Here is an 18,312-nt window from a genome sequence, read left to right on the forward strand (position 1 = left end):
GGGACTGTAAAGGGGTTAAAGTTAAAAACGGCTCCGGTTCCGTTATTTTAAGGGTTAAAGCTTCCAAATTTGGTGTGCAATACTTTTAAGGCTTTAAGACACTGTGGTGAAATTTTGGTGAATTTTGAACAATTCCTTCATATTTTTTCGCAATTGCAGTAATAAAGTGTGTTCAGTTTAAAATTTAAAGTGACAGTAACGGTTTTATTTTAAAACGTTTTTTGTACTTTGTTATCAAGTTTATGCCTGTTTAACATGTCTGAACTACCAGATAGACTGTGTTCTGAATGTGGGGAAGCCAGAGTTCCTTCTCATTTAATTAAATGTGATTTATGTGACAATGACAATGATGCCCAAGATGATTCCTCAAGTGAGGGGAGTAAGCATGGTACTGCATCATTCCCTCCTTCGTCTACACGAGTCTTGCCCACTCAGGAGGCCCCTAGTACATCTAGCGCGCCAATACTCCTTACTATGCAACAATTAACGGCTGTAATGGATAATTCTGTCAAAAACATTTTAGCCAAAATGCACACTTATCAGCGTAAGCGCGACTGCTCTGTTTTAGATACTGAAGAGCATGATGACGCTGATAATAATGGTTCTGAAGGGCCCCTAAACCAGTCTGATGGGGCCAGGGAGGTTTTGTCTGAGGGAGAAATTACTGATTCAGGGAACATTTCTCAACAAGCTGAACCTGATGTGATTACGTTTAAATTTAAGTTGGAACATCTCCGCATTCTGCTTAAGGAGGTATTATCCACTCTGGATGATTGTGACAAGTTGGTCATCCCAGAGAAACTATGTAAAATGGACAAGTTCCTAGAGGTCCCGGGGCTCCCAGAAGCTTTTCCTATACCCAAGCGGGTGGCGGACATTGTAAATAAAGAATGGGAAAGGCCCGGTATTCCTTTCGTCCCTCCCCCCATATTTAAAAAATTGTTTCCTATGGTCGACCCCAGAAAGGACTTATGGCAGACAGTCCCCAAGGTCGAGGGAGCGGTTTCCACTTTAAACAAACGCACCACTATACCCATAGAAGATAGTTGTGCTTTCAAAGATCCTATGGATAAAAAATTAGAAGGTTTACTTAAAAAGATGTTTGTTCAGCAGGGTTACCTTCTACAACCAATTTCATGCATTGTCCCTGTCGCTACAGCCGCGTGTTTCTGGTTCGATGAGCTGGTAAAGGCGGTCGATAGTGATTCTCCTCCTTATGAGGAGATTATGGACAGAATCAATGCTCTCAAATTGGCTAATTCTTTCACCCTAGACGCCACTTTGCAATTGGCTAGGTTAGCGGCTAAGAATTCTGGGTTTGCTATTGTGGCGCGCAGAGCGCTTTGGTTGAAATCTTGGTCAGCTGATGCGACTTCCAAGAACAAGCTACTTAACATTCCTTTCAAGGGGAAAACGCTGTTTGGCCCTGACTTGAAAGAGATTATCTCTGATATCACTGGGGGTAAGGGCCACGCCCTTCCTCAGGATCGGCCTTTCAAGGCCAAAAATAAACCTAATTTTCGTCCCTTTCGTAGAAACGGACCAGCCCAAAGTGCTACGTCATCTAAGCAAGAGGGTAATACTTCTCAAGCCAAGCCAGCTTGGAGACCAATGCAAGGCTGGAACAAGGGAAAGCAGGCCAAAAAACCTGCCACTGCTACCAAGACAGCATGAAATGTTGGCCCCCGATCCGGGACCGGATCTGGTGGGGGGCAGACTCTCTCTCTTCGCTCAGGCTTGGGCAAGAGATGTTCTGGATCCTTGGGCGCTAGAAATAGTCTCCCAAGGTTATCTTCTGGAATTCAAGGGGCTTCCCCCCAGGGGGAGGTTCCACAGGTCTCAGTTGTCTTCAGACCACATAAAAAGACAGGCATTCTTACGTTGTGTAGAAGACCTGTTAAAAATGGGAGTGATTCATCCTGTTCCATTAGGAGAACAAGGGATGGGGTTCTACTCCAATCTGTTCATAGTTCCCAAAAAAGAGGGAACGTTCAGACCAATCTTAGATCTCAAGATCTTAAACAAGTTTCTCAAGGTTCCATCGTTCAAAATGGAAACCATTCGAACAATTCTTCCTTCCATCCAGGAAGGTCAATTCATGACCACGGTGGATTTAAAGGATGCGTATCTACATATTCCTATCCACAAGGAACATCATCGGTTCCTAAGGTTCGCATTCCTGGACAAGCATTACCAGTTCGTGGCGCTTCCTTTCGGATTAGCCACTGCTCCAAGGATTTTCACAAAGGTACTAGGGTCCCTTCTAGCTGTGCTAAGACCAAGGGGCATTGCTGTAGTACCTTACTTGGACGACATTCTGATTCAAGCGTCGTCCCTTCCTCAAGCAAAGGCTCACACGGACATCGTCCTGGCCTTTCTCAGATCTCACGGATGGAAAGTGAACGTGGAAAAGAGTTCTCTATCTCCGTCAACAAGGGTTCCCTTCTTGGGAACAATAATAGACTCTTTAGAAATGAGGATTTTTCTGACAGAGGCCAGAAAAACAAAACTTCTAGACTCTTGTCGGATACTTCATTCCGTTCCTCTTCCTTCCATAGCGCAGTGCATGGAAGTGATAGGTTTGATGGTAGCGGCAATGGACATAGTTCCTTTTGCGCGCATTCATCTAAGACCATTACAACTGTGCATGCTCAGTCAGTGGAATGGGGACTATACAAACTTGTCTCCGAGGATACAAGTAAATCAGAGGACCAGAGACTCACTCCGTTGGTGGCTGTCCCTGGACAACCTGTCACAAGGGATGACCTTCCGCAGACCAGAGTGGGTCATTGTCACGACCGACGCCAGTCTGATGGGCTGGGGCGCGGTCTGGGGATCCCTGAAAGCTCAGGGTCTTTGGTTTCGGGAAGAATCTCTTCTACCGATAAATATTCTGGAACTGAGAGCGATATTCAATGCTCTCAAGGCTTGGCCTCAGCTAGCGAGGGCCAAGTTCATACGGTTTCAATCAGACAACATGACAACTGTTGCGTACATCAACCATCAGGGGGGAACAAGGAGTTCCCTGGCGATGGAAGAAGTGACCAAAATCATTCTATGGGCGGTGTCTCACTCCTGCCACCTGTCTGCTATCCACATCCCAGGAGTGGAAAATTGGGAAGCGGATTTTCTGAGTCGTCAGACATTGCATCCGGGGGAGTGGGAACTCCATCCGGAAATCTTTGCCCAAGTCACTCAACTGTGGGGCATTCCAGACATGGATCTGATGGCCTCTCGTCAGAACTTCAAAGTTCCTTGCTACGGGTCCAGATCCAGGGATCCCAAGGCGGCTCTAGTGGATGCACTAGTAGCACCTTGGACCTTCAAACTAGCTTATGTATTCCCGCCGTTTCCTCTCATCCCCAGGCTGGTAGCCAGGATCAATCAGGAAAGGGCGTCGGTGATCTTGATAGCTCCTGCGTGGCCACGCAGGACTTGGTATGCAGATCTGGTGAATATGTCATCGGCTCCACCATGGAAGCTACCTTTGAGACGAGACCTTCTTGTTCAAGGTCCGTTCGAACATCCGAATCTGGTCTCACTCCAGCTGACTGCCTGGAGATTGAACGCTTGATCTTATCGAAGCGAGGGTTCTCAGATTCTGTTATCGATACTCTTGTTCAGGCCAGAAAGCCTGTAACTAGAAAGATTTACCACAAAATTTGGAAAAAATATATCTGTTGGTGTGAATCTAAAGGATTCCCTTGGGACAAGATTAAGATTCCTAAGATTCTATCCTTCCTTCAAGAAGGATTGGAAAAAGGATTATCTGCAAGTTCCCTGAAGGGACAGATTTCTGCCTTGTCTGTGTTACTTCACAAAAAGCTGGCAGCTGTGCCAGATGTTCAAGCCTTTGTTCAGGCTCTGGTTAGAATCAAGCCTGTTTACAAACCTTTGACTCCTCCTTGGAGTCTCAACTTAGTTCTTTCAGTTCTTCAGGGGGTTCCGTTTGAACCCTTACATTCCGTTGATATTAAGTTATTATCTTGGAAAGTTTTGTTTTTGGTTGCAATTTCTTCTGCTAGAAGAGTTTCAGAATTATCTGCTCTGCAGTGTTCTCCTCCTTATCTGGTGTTCCATGCAGATAAGGTGGTTTTACGTACTAAACCTGGTTTTCTTCCAAAAGTTGTTTCTAACAAAAACATTAACCAGGAGATTATCGTACCTTCTCTGTGTCCGAAACCAGTTTCGAAGAAGGAACGTTTGTTGCACAATTTGGATGTTGTTCGCGCTCTAAAATTCTATTTAGATGCTACAAAGGATTTTAGACAAACATCTTCCTTGTTTGTTGTTTATTCCGGTAAAAGGAGAGGTCAAAAAGCAACTTCTACCTCTCTCTCTTTTTGGATTAAAAGCATCATCAGATTGGCTTACGAGACTGCCGGACGGCAGCCTCCCGAAAGAATCACAGCTCATTCCACTAGGGCTGTGGCTTCCACATGGGCCTTCAAGAACGAGGCTTCTGTTGATCAGATATGTAGGGCAGCGACTTGGTCTTCACTGCACACTTTTACCAAATTTTACAAGTTTGATACTTTTGCTTCTTCTGAGGCTATTTTTGGGAGAAAGGTTTTGCAAGCCGTGGTGCCTTCCATCTAGGTGACCTGATTTGCTCCCTCCCATCATCCGTGTCCTAAAGCTTTGGTATTGGTTCCCACAAGTAAGGATGACGCCGTGGACCGGACACACCTATGTTGGAGAAAACAGAATTTATGTTTACCTGATAAATTACTTTCTCCAACGATGTGTCCGGTCCACGGCCCGCCCTGGTTTTTTAATCAGGTCTGATAGTTTATTTTCTTTAACTACAGTCACCACGGTATCATATGGTTTCTCCTATGCAAATATTCCTCCTTAACGTCGGTCGAATGACTGGGGTAGGCGGAGCCTAGGAGGGATCATGTGACCAGCTTTGCTGGGCTCTTTGCCATTTCCTGTTGGGGAAGAGAATATCCCACAAGTAAGGATGACGCCGTGGACCGGACACACCGTTGGAGAAAGTAATTTATCAGGTAAACATAAATTCTGTTTTCTTTTATCCTGAGGAAGAGAATGCCCCTTCCCTCCCGTAATATCAGAAATAATCTGAGCCAAACCTGGCCCAAACAAGGTCTTACCCTTGTAAGGAATAGACAAAAGCTTAGATTTAGAGGACACATCCGCAGACCAGGATTTTAACCATAAAGCTCTGCAAGCTAAATTGGCAAAACCAGAAATTTTACCTCCCAACTTGATGACCTGTAGGGAAGCATCTGCAATAAAGGAATTATCCAACTTCAAAGCCTTGATTCTATCTTGAATTTCTTCAAGAGGTGTATCTTGCTGAATAAAATCAGACAATGCATCAAACCAATATGCCACAGCACTAGTAACCATAGCAATACATGCAGCCGGTTGCTATTGATACCCCTGGTGTAGATAAATCTTTTTAAGCAAAGTTTCCAACTTCTTATCCATAGGATCTTTAAAGGAACACCTGACCTCAATAGGAATAGTGGTCGTCTTGGTCAGAGTGGAAACTGCTCCCTCCACCTTAGGAACCATCTGCCAAGATTCCATAATAGAATCAGCAATCTTTCTAAAAATTGGAGAAGGGGAAAAAGGAATCCCAGGCTTCTCCCATTCTCGTGCAATAATAACTGAAACACGATCTGGTATAGGAAAAACTTCCACCAAGGAAGTGATATCAAAAAACTTATTAGGTTTACTAGATTTCTTAGGAATAACCATGACTGACACCTCAGAGTCATCAAATGTAGCCAAAACCTCCTTGAGTAACAAACGGAGATGCTCCAGCTTAAACCTAAAGGAAACAACCTCAGGTTCAGAAGAAAGATTTACACTATCAGAATCCGAGATCTCACCCTCAGATACTACTGACGTATCTTCCTCCTCAGACTTATGAGAAGAAACACTAGACACAATTGCAACAGAATCAGAAACCTTATACTTCCTCTTGCGCTTCCCCTGTAACATAGGAAAAGCAGACAAAGCCTCAGATACTGCCGAGGATATATGGGTAGCCATATCCTGCAAGGAAAAAACAACCTGAGACGAAACACAGGGCACTGCAAAAGATTGGGACGTATGAGGAGAAAGCTGCAGATTAGCCAGAACAGGAGACTCCTGAACAACATCCGCCCTAGACAATGAAGACACAGAATCAAAAAGTCTATCCTTGTAATGTAATGTTCTCTCAAAACAAGAGGAACAAAAAGGGATAGGAGGCTCAATATTAGTATTTAAATGTAGAGAACAAGCGACAGGTTGCAGGGCATCTTGGTCCATCTTATTCCTAGTAAAAAACCTTAATCAATAAAATATTCTAAGTTCAAATCAGAATTTTAATGAAACAAAAAAAATGTTACTGTCCCTTTAAATTTTAAACAGACTTTTTTTTTAAAACTAGAAAATCCTTAAATAAACTGCACAATAAATCTTGCAGCAACAATTTTTCACAAAATGAATGCAAAAAGAGACACAAACGTTATAGTCCCTGAAATTCAGACAGAAACTTAAATATAAACAGAGCAACCGCCCCACAAACAACAACAGGCAACCTCCACACCTCAGCAAGCTCTGCTGAGATGCCTACCTGACCTCCTTGCTGCCGGAAACAAAGTAAAAAAATGATCCGGGCCCCCATACAGCCGCACCGGAGAGAACGCTGAACCACCTCTGATGAGCTATGCAACAGAGCTGTAACATCCAGGAACAACAGGAAACAGCTAAAAGGGTGCCAAAAACGCCCTTGCTATCTCAGATAAGCCCGCCTATTGTGGGCGTGGCCTAACAAACCTCCCGGTAGCCATTAATACACAAACAAAAAACATGTACACCAAAGTGAAAACATAATACACTGAGCCAAACATCTCCAGTGCCTGCAAAACTGCCATACAATAAACCGTTAACCTAGAAGGCTGATTGTATATTTAGACAGAATTAACTGTCAAAGTGCCAAATTCTCCTGTATCAAAACAGGGAAAGAAATAGGCACTTACCTCAAAAATCTGTCCGGCAGCAGTATAGCTCACTTGGTATGAGAGGGGCTTCCTACCTCACATGGACCTGTGGAAAAAAGAAAAGGCTGAGTAAACTTACTCCAACTTTCAACCAAGGGCAGCATGAATTTACTTGGGAGGCCCAGTGGGGATTATACCCCACAAGCTCCCAAATGCTTAAAAGTCACCACTTGCTCTACTGAGGAGACTGACATGAACTACGGCTAAACCTTTAAGAAAACCAGAGCAAACTTGCTCTGCTTAAAAAAGAAACTCTTGATTGAAGAATCAGACACCTAACTTTACCCCTCCTTGCAACTGATACAAGCAAAGAGAATGACTGGGGATTGTGGGTAGGAGGAGTGGTATTTAACAGCTTTTGCTGTGGTGCTCTTTGCCTCCTCCTACTGGTCAGGAGTGATATTCCCAACAGTAATTAAGATGAGCCATGGACTCACCATGCCATTAAAAAGAAAGGAAGTTTATTTGTTTTAAGAATTTTTTAGACTTCAGGCTGATATGGTATTCTACAGCAAATAGAAAGTACAAAGTGTTTAATGTCTCTTTAAATTAAACCATTCCTTCAACATTCTGGCTGGATTCTTTAAGCTGAAGACAGAGAAGAGGTCAAACCTTGAGTTTATTGGAGAAATAGGGGGTGAAGAAGGGGCAGGAGTATCATTTTCATCTTCTTCATCTTCATCAATCTCCTCTTCTCTCAGGGGTGTGATATTATTTCCAAGCCATACAGAATGAATGGAAACCTGGGGACGAATCGAAATATATTGATACATAAACAAATTAAATAAAATGGATTATATAAGTGGAACATTCTCTAAGGATTAAGAAAATGTTTATCTAAATTAAAACATGTCTATTGGATCGTCAGCAAATCAGTTTGCAGAAGCCGGCTTAACCAAATAAAAGTGATTTAGCAAAAAGATAACTGCATTAATAAACATTTCATTAAAACCTCTTCTTGATGATTCCAAATAATTTAATTATAACAAAAAGAGTAAATAAATACCCTTTGTAAGAACTGTGCTATTTTATTCCAAAAGTAATTACTCTATGGAATAAAAAAACTGAAAAATTATTATTTTTCTTCAGCCACAAAACTGAACAATTTGTTTTCAAAATCTAATATCAACAGAATTACATGAAAACATAGCAATACAAATGAATAGCTCACTTAATCTCACCTGCCCTAATTTATAGCTCATACTTCCAATTTCTCGCTCTGTATTGATCTGCAGCAGGAGTTTTTCATGGCTTATCAGAGCACCTATTAAACAAAACAACAACAAAAAGAAGGTACATAAATTTACATTTGCAACGTAAAAAAAAACCCAACAAAAAATAAACAGAAATTAAGTATTTACATTAATATTAGTATATATAGAATATATTAAACTTATACAAAAAGATGAATTTTGTCCTTTTAATGAATACCCCTTTCTTTACTTCCGGAATGACAACATATGAAGAAATATAAATCCATCACTTGAAAACATTCTTCTCACCTCTGTCCTATTTCTCTCTCCCTACAGTTTTATAATCAATTGAAAGGAGAAATCAGAGGAGACAGAGAGTTATACAAAAAATAAAGAAACCGCATCTTCATGTCTTGTCACCCAAAACTTGAAGGAAGGAATTTAAAAGTAAATAAAATTCTAGAAAGTAGGCAAGGTAATGAAGGGATATTGTTCATACACGGAAAACAGTGCTCAATCACCAAATGAAGGCAATGACTGGATGAACAAGTCACAGACCAAGAATGGGAGAACAGGAGCCCAGATTAGACATTATTCACTTAAATTAGATCATGTACTCATTTGCAAAGGCATACAGGCATACAGAAGCAAATCAAGATGCTTAGATTAAAATTAAAGGGACTTGATACTCAGTTGCACCAAATGTTTAACAGGTCTTTGTTTTTTGAAAAGTTGATGTTCTCAAATTGTCAAGTGGGAGTTGTCCCGAGCCGCCAGTAAACAGAAGAGTCCCCAGCCATGTACTTCTTGTTAGCTTCACTTTTTTTTTTTTTAAAATATTTTTTATTGAGGTTTTGCATGTCAAACATAGAACATAACACATCTCTTATGAAGAAAAGAAAAAGATACAAACAAACTTGAACAAAATACTTTGACAATTATAAAAAGCATTAATGATAGGCTAATGAAACCTCGATTTTTCAATAAAATAGCATACAAGACTGACCGGACGGGGACACAAGTTTAGGCCTAATGGACCAGCATTGTAAAAAAAAAAAAAAAAAAAGAAATAGCTACTGGTCAGGTAAACAGCTCTTTAGGAGCTTCCAGAAGCGAAGGAATATATATATATAGTAGGGAGGGGAGGGGATATTCCGCGGGTAAGCACCGCTCTAAATATGGGGGGAGTGGAGGGCGGAGCCATAAGATATATTGAGGCTAACATACTTCCCAGACTGCTTCCAGTTATATTTTGTGAATATCCTTGAGTAGGGACCTAATAAAGGTCTCTAGGCTTTTGTGTGTATAATGAATGAGATTAACTCCTAATACAGTTATACTCAGGGAGGGATGTTAGTATATAGGTAATATGAAATATGGAATAAAAGATATTAAAGGCTTCTGGATGGGCTCCTCTCCTAGGGGAATGCCAGCTATAGGCGATGTGGGAAAAAGGAGTAGGGATATGACCCGTAGGCAAAAAGTACCAGCGGGAAAGGGAGGAGAGGGGCCCAACAGGGAAAAGATGATTTACTCTAGTAATGAAATCAACATAGGAAGCACCCTTAGTCATAATAAGGCTGACAGTGTCACCTTCACATGTAATCACGGCATGTACAAGATGGGGGTCATATATAGGAATATCACCACAATAGAAAAGTAATATCTACTACCTCCATAAACTCTTGCATAGCATAATATCAGCTAGTCTAAGTATTATGTATAATATGAGTTGGGGGTTATATAGTATTCTAGCAGCCAGGATCCCAACATTAAAACCCAGCATGGAGGAAAAGAACTGAAGGATATAATGTGCTATTTACTCTATAATCAGGGTGATGTGCCTAGGGCTAAAAGAGGAGATGCCTTTAGGTATATATTAATAGTAGTCAACAGCTAAAGATTGCTATGACACCCAGAGAATAAGTAATGAGAGAACTGACATAAGCAAAGCACTTAATCAAAACATATAAATTAACAGGGTATCGAAGGTAACTTAAATAGTAAGTACTGAAAAGGATTCATTTTAAAAGGCATAAATACAAGATACCTAGCCCGACAAATATACATTTAGGCTATTAACTTATTCTCTTTTCCTCCTACTTCCGTAAGGGAAAATAAGTTGCAGTGTGTAAGATAACTAAACTGTGAATCAGGGATTTTGTCATATGAAGTAAAGGGCCTATCTATATATCTAATAAGGAGTATAATGGAATTTTACTAGTAGGTCTTAGGCTGCTCAACTATTGAGTATTGGGGACTGAGCATTTAAACCAGGTCTAGTAAGCTTAAATATACATTAATAGAACAATAGGAGAGTCTCCCCGCATGTAGGGAGAAGGTAGAGTCATAGATAGAGCAAGGTATAACCCAGAAACACCTATACAAAAAAACTCTGGCTTGGGTATAGTATATACAACTTGAGTTAAGGTAGGTGGTAGGAAAAATCCTCATTGCATATTCATGAGAACTATACAACCTCTCTGATGATAGATCCAGGTAAACTTATAAAAACACAGACAATATATGTATACAGGCATGCGCATAACATGTGATAAGAAGAGATAATTACATGTGTCCATACCGCAGCTAACAGCTAATATCATGCTTAGATTTGATGCAGATGAATGTAACACAAAAGAGATAGACTCTGAAAGACATGCACGTGCTATTGGCAAGGTGGTACTTAAAATAAATTTACAGATATCTCATATCATATAAGTGATTTAGCAAAAGTTGGAATTTTCCCCTAGTAGGACATATTTGTATAAACCTGGCATAAAGTAAAGGCACATAAAAGGCTGTTTGAAGTATTTATGTTACAAGTAATGATAAACCTATAGGTAATGCACAATAACCATAGATGTCATGGACTATAAAGATTATAAGGAGTATGTGGGGGTGGAATTATATATCCCAAAGCTAAGGTCAGCATTCGTAAATAACACCTTATATAGGAAGAGTTTGCCAGAATTTATAGAGGCATAACTAGAAAAGTAAGTACTGCAAGTCTTATCAACTCTTAAAGGTTAATGAAGTAGATCATAGGATCAGTAGAAGATAGCAACGCTGGGCAAGTTGCAGCGCAACTAATCTAAGTTCAGGAGTACTCCGTGGGCCATAACAGGGTCTTTTTCAGTAGGCACGGGGAGCAGGCACAAAAAGTTACCTCACTTTAGCCAATACCCCTTCTGAGGTTGTAGAGGATAACAGAGTTCAGCTCAGAACATCTCCGGAACACAGATAATCTCAAGGAGTGCGCCGTAAATATAAACTTATCTTTCCTTGTGTAAAGAGCCGGAGAGAATCTAGGCGCTCCAAATGTTAAAGAGGGGCTCATCAAATAGTGCTGGGACCAAGTAATTACTTGACCGGGCTGAAGTGGGCAAATCTTCTGTAAATATCTCACAATTTTTACCCCACTCGATGAAGCGCACGTCTCGGTAACCATATCTTCCATGTCCCCTTCATATGCATGGCGTGGCTTAGGCATCACTCTGTGGTCTGTCTTTATTTGCCGTGTGTTGCGAGCTGCATTAGTTAATGGCTGTTGCACCGAAGGAGTTATAGGATGTGAACCTTGCTTCAGGACGCTTGCCTCTTCAGCGCGAGTATCTCTCTCACACTGTATCCCCTGATTCTTCTTTTTGGCAGACTTGAGGTGAGTGACTTGTGTAGTCGGGACCTGCAGTAAAACGGCTCTTCTCTCCGCCATCTTGCTTGTAGCGTCGTCTACTTGAGCACATGGGGCTCTAGTTGTAATTAATTGAAGGTCAGCACTCCTAGTCTTCTTTTCTTGCGGCTCAGATATACGATCTAGTAGTGACAATATATCCTCAGCAAGGCTACGATAATGTCTCTCTAAAAGTCGCTGAGTAATCTGCTCCCACACTTGCAGCGCTTCCATGTCAGTGCGACAGCTCACTTCTGGAGAGGTTATTAAACACTGTTGTCGCTGCAAAATTCTTCTCAGAGCAGGAATCTTGTAGTTACAGGATGGACTATAGTATCTCACCCACACGTATAGCTTAAAATGATGCTGAAAAGAAGCAGTTTATTAAGAGTTCATGAAGCAAGGCCTAGGAGCTCAGTAGATATGCTTCTGCTTGCCTCGGCTGTTGGCTCCGCCCCCCTTGTTAGCTTCACTTTTAATTAAATTGATTTACATAATATTTTTCAGGATATATATATATATATATATATATACACACACACACACACACACACTGTATATATAATGTGTTTAGGTGCTGCTCTTAAATATAAATAAGACACACAATTGGAGTAATATGTCCCTTTAAAAACAAATATACCTGTTGTTGGAGCAGACAACAGAGGAACAGGGTCCCATGCTTGATAGGCATGATGAGTTGCGATATTATCCCTCTTTGACACCATAGCTTGAATTTCCTGCTCCACAATTCCTCTTACAACACTTAATTTCCTACCAAATCTATATATAAGAAAAAACGAAAAAAACACAATATTACAAATATAATAAAAGTATAAGTATTTTTTTTATAAAGTTTTTATTTTGTATCGCATTTATTATTAAATATAATAAATTTAACAAATGATTAAATAATTTGTGGTTTTGCATATAGTTTATATTTGTAATGTTTCTTACATGGGTTTATTAGATATCTAAGCAATTAAAGGGACCCATGCTCTAATTCAGTTAAAGGTAACAACTTGTGGGGGTAAACTCATAGATTTGCAAGGACTATATTTTATTGCACCATTATGTCCCTTGAAAATTTTCTGCCTAAGCTATTTTCCAAAACTGGACACCAGTCATTAATATATCAGCAATTTGTATACTCACTTTTTGATTTAATAAAAAAAAAATGGAAAAAAGCTTGCACAAGATTTTTTTCTATATACTCTGTAAACAATTATTGGCATACATTTTTCACCAACAAGAAACCAGTGTTACACTTTGTTTTTTTTTGTACAATTACATGACATAAAAACAAATGTGATAAAAAACACACCTTGTATCAAGCGCTTTTAATGTCTTGTTTCGCGGCTGTTGCTCTAGAGAACTAATCGCGGGATTTCCTGCAACAGGAATCGTCATTGCGCTGAGCACCAGCGACGTGATAGCTTGTACTGCTAATACATTAATCTGCGTTCTTTCTGTGTCTTCCTGCAGACAGAACAGATAGAATCAAAATGTGTCACACTTCAATATTGTAATTAAAATAGTTTATCGTTTTAATGGTGGGAATTAAAGAGACATAAAACACCTTTAAATTGCACAAGTGTAAAAACTAAATTTATGCTTACCTGATAAATTTCTTTCTTTCCGGATATGGAGAGTCCACAACGTCATTCAATTACTAGTGGGAATATCACTCCTGGCCAGCAGGAGGAGGCAAAGAGCACCTCAGCAAAGCTGTTAAGTGTCACTCCCCTACCCATAATCCCCAGTCATTTAACAAAAGGTAAATGGAAAAGGAATAACACAAAGGTGTAGAGGTGCCTGAGGTTTAGTAAAAAAATAACTATCTTAATAAAGGGTGGGGTCGTGGACTCTCCATATCCGGAAATAAATACATTTATCAGGTAAGTATAAATTTTGTTTTCTTTCCTAAGATATGGAGAGTCCACAACGTCATTCAATTACTAGTGGGAACCAATACCCAAGCAGAATGAACAGAATGAACAGGGAGGGAGAACAAGACAGGCAGACCTAAACAGAAGGCACCACCGCTTGAAGAACCTTTCTCCCAAAAGGGGCCTCAGCCGAGGCAAAAGTATCAAATTTGTAAAATTTGTAAAAAGTATGCAGAGAGGACCAAGTTGCAGCCTTGCAAAACTGTTCCACAGAAGCTTCACCTTTGAAAGCCCAAGAAGGAGAGACAGCCCTAGTGGATTGAGCTGTAATTCTCTCAGGAGGCTGCTGTCCAGCAATCTCATAAGCAAAACAAATCCTTCTTGGAGGGAAAGAGAAGTAGAAGTAGCCTTCTGACACATGATTTCCTGAGAAACAAACAAACAGGGCAACAAACTGGCGAAAATCCTTAGTCGCCTGTAAGGTAGAATTTTAGAGCATGCACAACATCCAACTTGTGCAACAGACGTTCTTTATAAGAAGGAGGATTGGGACAGAGAGAAGGAACAACAATTTCCTGATTAATATTTGTATCCAAAACCACTTTAGGAAGAAACCCCAATTTAGTACGAAGAACCGCCTTATCCGCATGAAAGATAAGGTAAGGCGAATTACACTGCAAAGCCGAGAGTTCCGAAACTCCCCGAGCAGAAGAGATAGCAATAAGAAACAAAACCTTTCAAGATAGCAACTTAATATCTATGGAATGCATTGGCTCAAATGGAGCCTGATGCAAAACTTTAAGAACAAGATTAAAGCTCCAAGGAGGAGCAACAGGTTTAAACACAGGCCTGATTCTGACCAGGGCCTGACAAAAAGATTGAACATCTGGCACATCCGCCAGACGCTTGTGTAACAAAATAGATAATGCAGAAATCTGACCTTTCAGAGAACTGAATGACAACCGTTTCTCCAGACCTTCCTGGAGAAAAGACAAATTCTAGGAATCCTAACCCTACTCCAAGAGTAGCCCTTAGATTTACACCAATAAAGGAATTTACGCTATACCTTATGGTAAATATTTCGAGTAACAGGCTTGCGAGCCTGGAACATGGTCTCAATGATAGACTCAGAAAATCCACGCTTAGACAGAACTTAACGTTCAATCTCCAAGGAGTAAGCTTAAGAGAAACAAGATTTGGATAGAGGAATGGACCCAGATTTAGAAGGTACTTCCTCAGAGGCAACCTCCAAGGCGGCCGAGATGATATCTTCACTAGGTCTGCATACCAGATCCTGTGAGGCTATGCAGGAGCTATTAGAATTACAGATGCTCTCTCTTGTTTGATACGAGCAATAACTCATAGAAGGAGCGCAAACGGAGGAAACAGGTATGCTAGACCAACATCATAGTATTTATTAATTTTACTAGACTTCTTAGGGTTGACAACGACAGAAGTATCAGAGTCGTTCAAAGTAGCTAATACTTCCTTTAACAGTACACAAAGGTGTTCTATCACGGCCGTGCCTGGATTTGAACCTGGGACTCCTGGTTCCCAGCCTGTTTTTTTTTCCTGTGCCACCAGAGGTATCTGTTTATGTTTGCAGCATTTTGGAAACCTGTTACCTGCAGTGGATTACTCTCTTGCTCCACCTGCTTGCCAGCTGCAGGTAGTTTTCTAATCAGCTCTGCTATAAAGGGCTGCTTCACTAATCATTTGGGGCCTTGACATTGTGATTGAATTCCTTTGTTTTTGCCTCTGTTCTGTTTCCTGAATTCCTGTTTTGTTGTTGGATCCCTGGCATCTGAACTCGGCTTGCTGATTGACCATTCTTCTGGATTCCCCTTTTTGCATTATGAAAGATTGGACTGCTTTCCTGGCTACTGACCCTTGGCTTGTATTCTGACAATTCTTTTGTATCCTGTATGCTTACTTGGCTACTGTGTCTATCACCATGCTGTGAGAACTGTAAGCTTAACTGGCTGCTGAGTCTAAGCAACTATACTGTGACATCTGTTTATCCTGAAGCCAAGTACCTCTGCTGTGAGTACCTGCATACTTCCTTGGCTGTTGGTACTAAACTCCACTGCTGTAAGAACGGTATGTTAATCTGCTTGCTGAGTCTAAGCAACTATACTGTGACATCTGTTTATCCTGAAGCCAACACCTCTTCTGTGAGTACCTGTATACTTCCTTGGCTGTTGGTACTAAACTCCACTGCTGTAAGAACTGTATGTTTATCTGCTTGCTGAGTCTAAGCAACTCTACTGTGACATTTGTTTCCTGAAACCAAGTTGCCTTACCGAGATACTGGCGTATGCTCGGCCCCTTCCTGAAACCAAGTTGCCTTACCGAGATACTGGCGTATGCACGGCCCCTTCCTGAAACCAAGTTGCCTTACCGAGATACTGGCATATGCTCGGCCCCTTCCTAAAACCAAGTTGCCTTACTGAGATACTGGCTTATGTTCGGCCCCTTCCTGAAACCAAGTTGCTTTACCGAGATACTGGCGTATGCTCGGCCCCTTCCTGAACCCAAGTTGCCTTACCGAGATACTGGTGTATGCTCGGCCCCTTCCTGAACCCAAGTTGCCTTACCGAGATACTGGCGTATGCTAGGCCCCTTCCTGAACCCAAGTTGCCTTACCGAGATACTGGTGTATGCTCGGACCCTTCCTGAAACCAAGTTGCCTTACCGAGATACTGGCGTATGCTCGGCCCCTTCCTGAACCCAAGTTGCCTTACCGAGATACTGGCGTATGCGCGGACCCTTCCTGAAACCAAGTTGCCTTACCGAGATACTGGCGTATGATACCAAGTACCCTGGCTCTAATACCTGTGTATGCCCACTTTGATCCTAATATCAAGTACTGTACTCGTAAGGGTCGTCTGTGTCTGTTGAAGGACTTCTGCTTGAACTGTTCTTTTACAAAGACTTTCATTTATTTATTATCAGTTTGGAATATAACCTCGATGTGCTTTACCTCTTGTTTTCCTTGCATTACCTTAGTAAAGTTTCTTTAAGAAAAGACCTTCTTTGTTCTGTGTTTCCATTCTGGTATACTGAGTCCTACTCACCTCTTCAGATCCTCTCAGCTTAACTCAGCCACCACCTTGCACATGCTCCATACCCCTGAACCTACTCAGCCGAGCGTGACAGTTCAAGCTTAAATCTGAAGTTTACTTCTTCAATATCAGATGAAGGAATAATACTGTTCGAATCTGAGATTTCACCCTCAGAGGCTACCGACGTATCCTCCTCATCAGACTTATGAGGGAGGGCAAACTGCGTAGCAGGAGGTAAACAGAAACCTTACTATCTGAATGTCTAATTTTCCTCTTGCATTTTCTCAGCATAGGAAAAGCAGATAATGCTGCAGATACCACAGAAGATACCTGTTCAGCAAAATCTGCAGGCAAATAAACTTCTATAGAAGGCGGTGAGGAACTGCAGGGCACTGTATGTGACGCCATAGATGCTTGTGACGTTTGAGGAGAAATCTGTGGCATTGCCTAAACAGCATCATCCTGAGAGACATTGGGCTCAGAGGGCAACAATTTATCTTTAAATTGAAGTGTTCTAACTAAGCATGCAGCACAGAATTGCATAGGCAAGACAATTTGTGCCTCGAGGCATAACAAGCATTTATCAAGACACAGAGTCTTGGTCCATGTCCATAATACTAAATAACAAATTCCCCAAATTGAAGAATTTTTTTAAATACACTGTCACTTTAAGAATTTTTAATACCACATCTGCTTAACGTAATGCAAACATTCTTTAAAATAATAAACCAATCAGGCCCCCTACACCTCAGACAGGCTGAGGTGCCTTACCGTGACACTTATACACAATTTGACTGCCAGAAGTCTCTAAAACGATCATATAGTAGATTGGCACTGAAGAAACTGAAAATCAATGACGCTGCTCCGCTCAGTGAATATCCGACAACAAAGAGAAGTCACATGACCGGCAGAGAGAGGAAACTACGCAGCAAGTAAAAGGCGCACATTTCCCTCTGCCTACAACACAGGAGATTCATTTACACAAACGCTCAAGCAGTTTGTCAAGTTAGCCTGTTCTAGCTAAGCAAGCAAAGAAAACCAAATGCCAAATTTTAAGTTTATACATAAATCTCTGTATAAAACATAAGCCACACACACTAATAAAGTATTTCAACAAAATTAGCCCAAAGAGGAAAAACGTCCCAATAAAGGGAAGATTAACCCCTAGTCTCAACATACATAATGTGGCTGCCCACTGCCAAAGAAAATCCTGTATAAAGGATTTAAAAAAATGTCCCCATCTACTGCATATGACATATTCTTCTGAAATGCAAGTCTCCAAGACCTAGAAGACAAAAGCACTTACCCGCAGTCTAGCTGTCCAGCAGGAAGACAGCTCACAAGGCATGAAAGGACACATACTCATTACAGAGACCTGTAGAAAAAGAAAGAACAGAGTAGCCAACTCTGGCTTTTTGTACCATGGGCAGCAATGTACCATGGGCAGAAATAAAGCAAGGACTACCTCACAAC

At 41.1% G+C, this 18,312-nt stretch overlaps 1 protein-coding gene across 1 annotated transcript in view; it reads right to left on the bottom strand.

Moving 5' to 3' along the window:
• HTT (huntingtin) overlaps window positions 1-18,312 on the bottom strand; it is a gene marked incomplete in the record, with an annotated part of 1,068,170 nt that overhangs the window by 154,792 nt on the left and 895,066 nt on the right. Inside the window, 4 exon segments of the mRNA XM_053704193.1 lie at window positions 7,635-7,765; window positions 8,204-8,286; window positions 12,529-12,668; window positions 13,210-13,364. Of these exon segments, the coding sequence (XP_053560168.1) occupies window positions 7,635-7,765; window positions 8,204-8,286; window positions 12,529-12,668; window positions 13,210-13,364 (509 nt within the window).

The sequence above is a fragment of the Bombina bombina genome, chromosome 2, assembly GCF_027579735.1.
Source record: "Bombina bombina isolate aBomBom1 chromosome 2, aBomBom1.pri, whole genome shotgun sequence".
Lineage (NCBI taxonomy): Eukaryota > Metazoa > Chordata > Amphibia > Anura > Bombinatoridae > Bombina > Bombina bombina.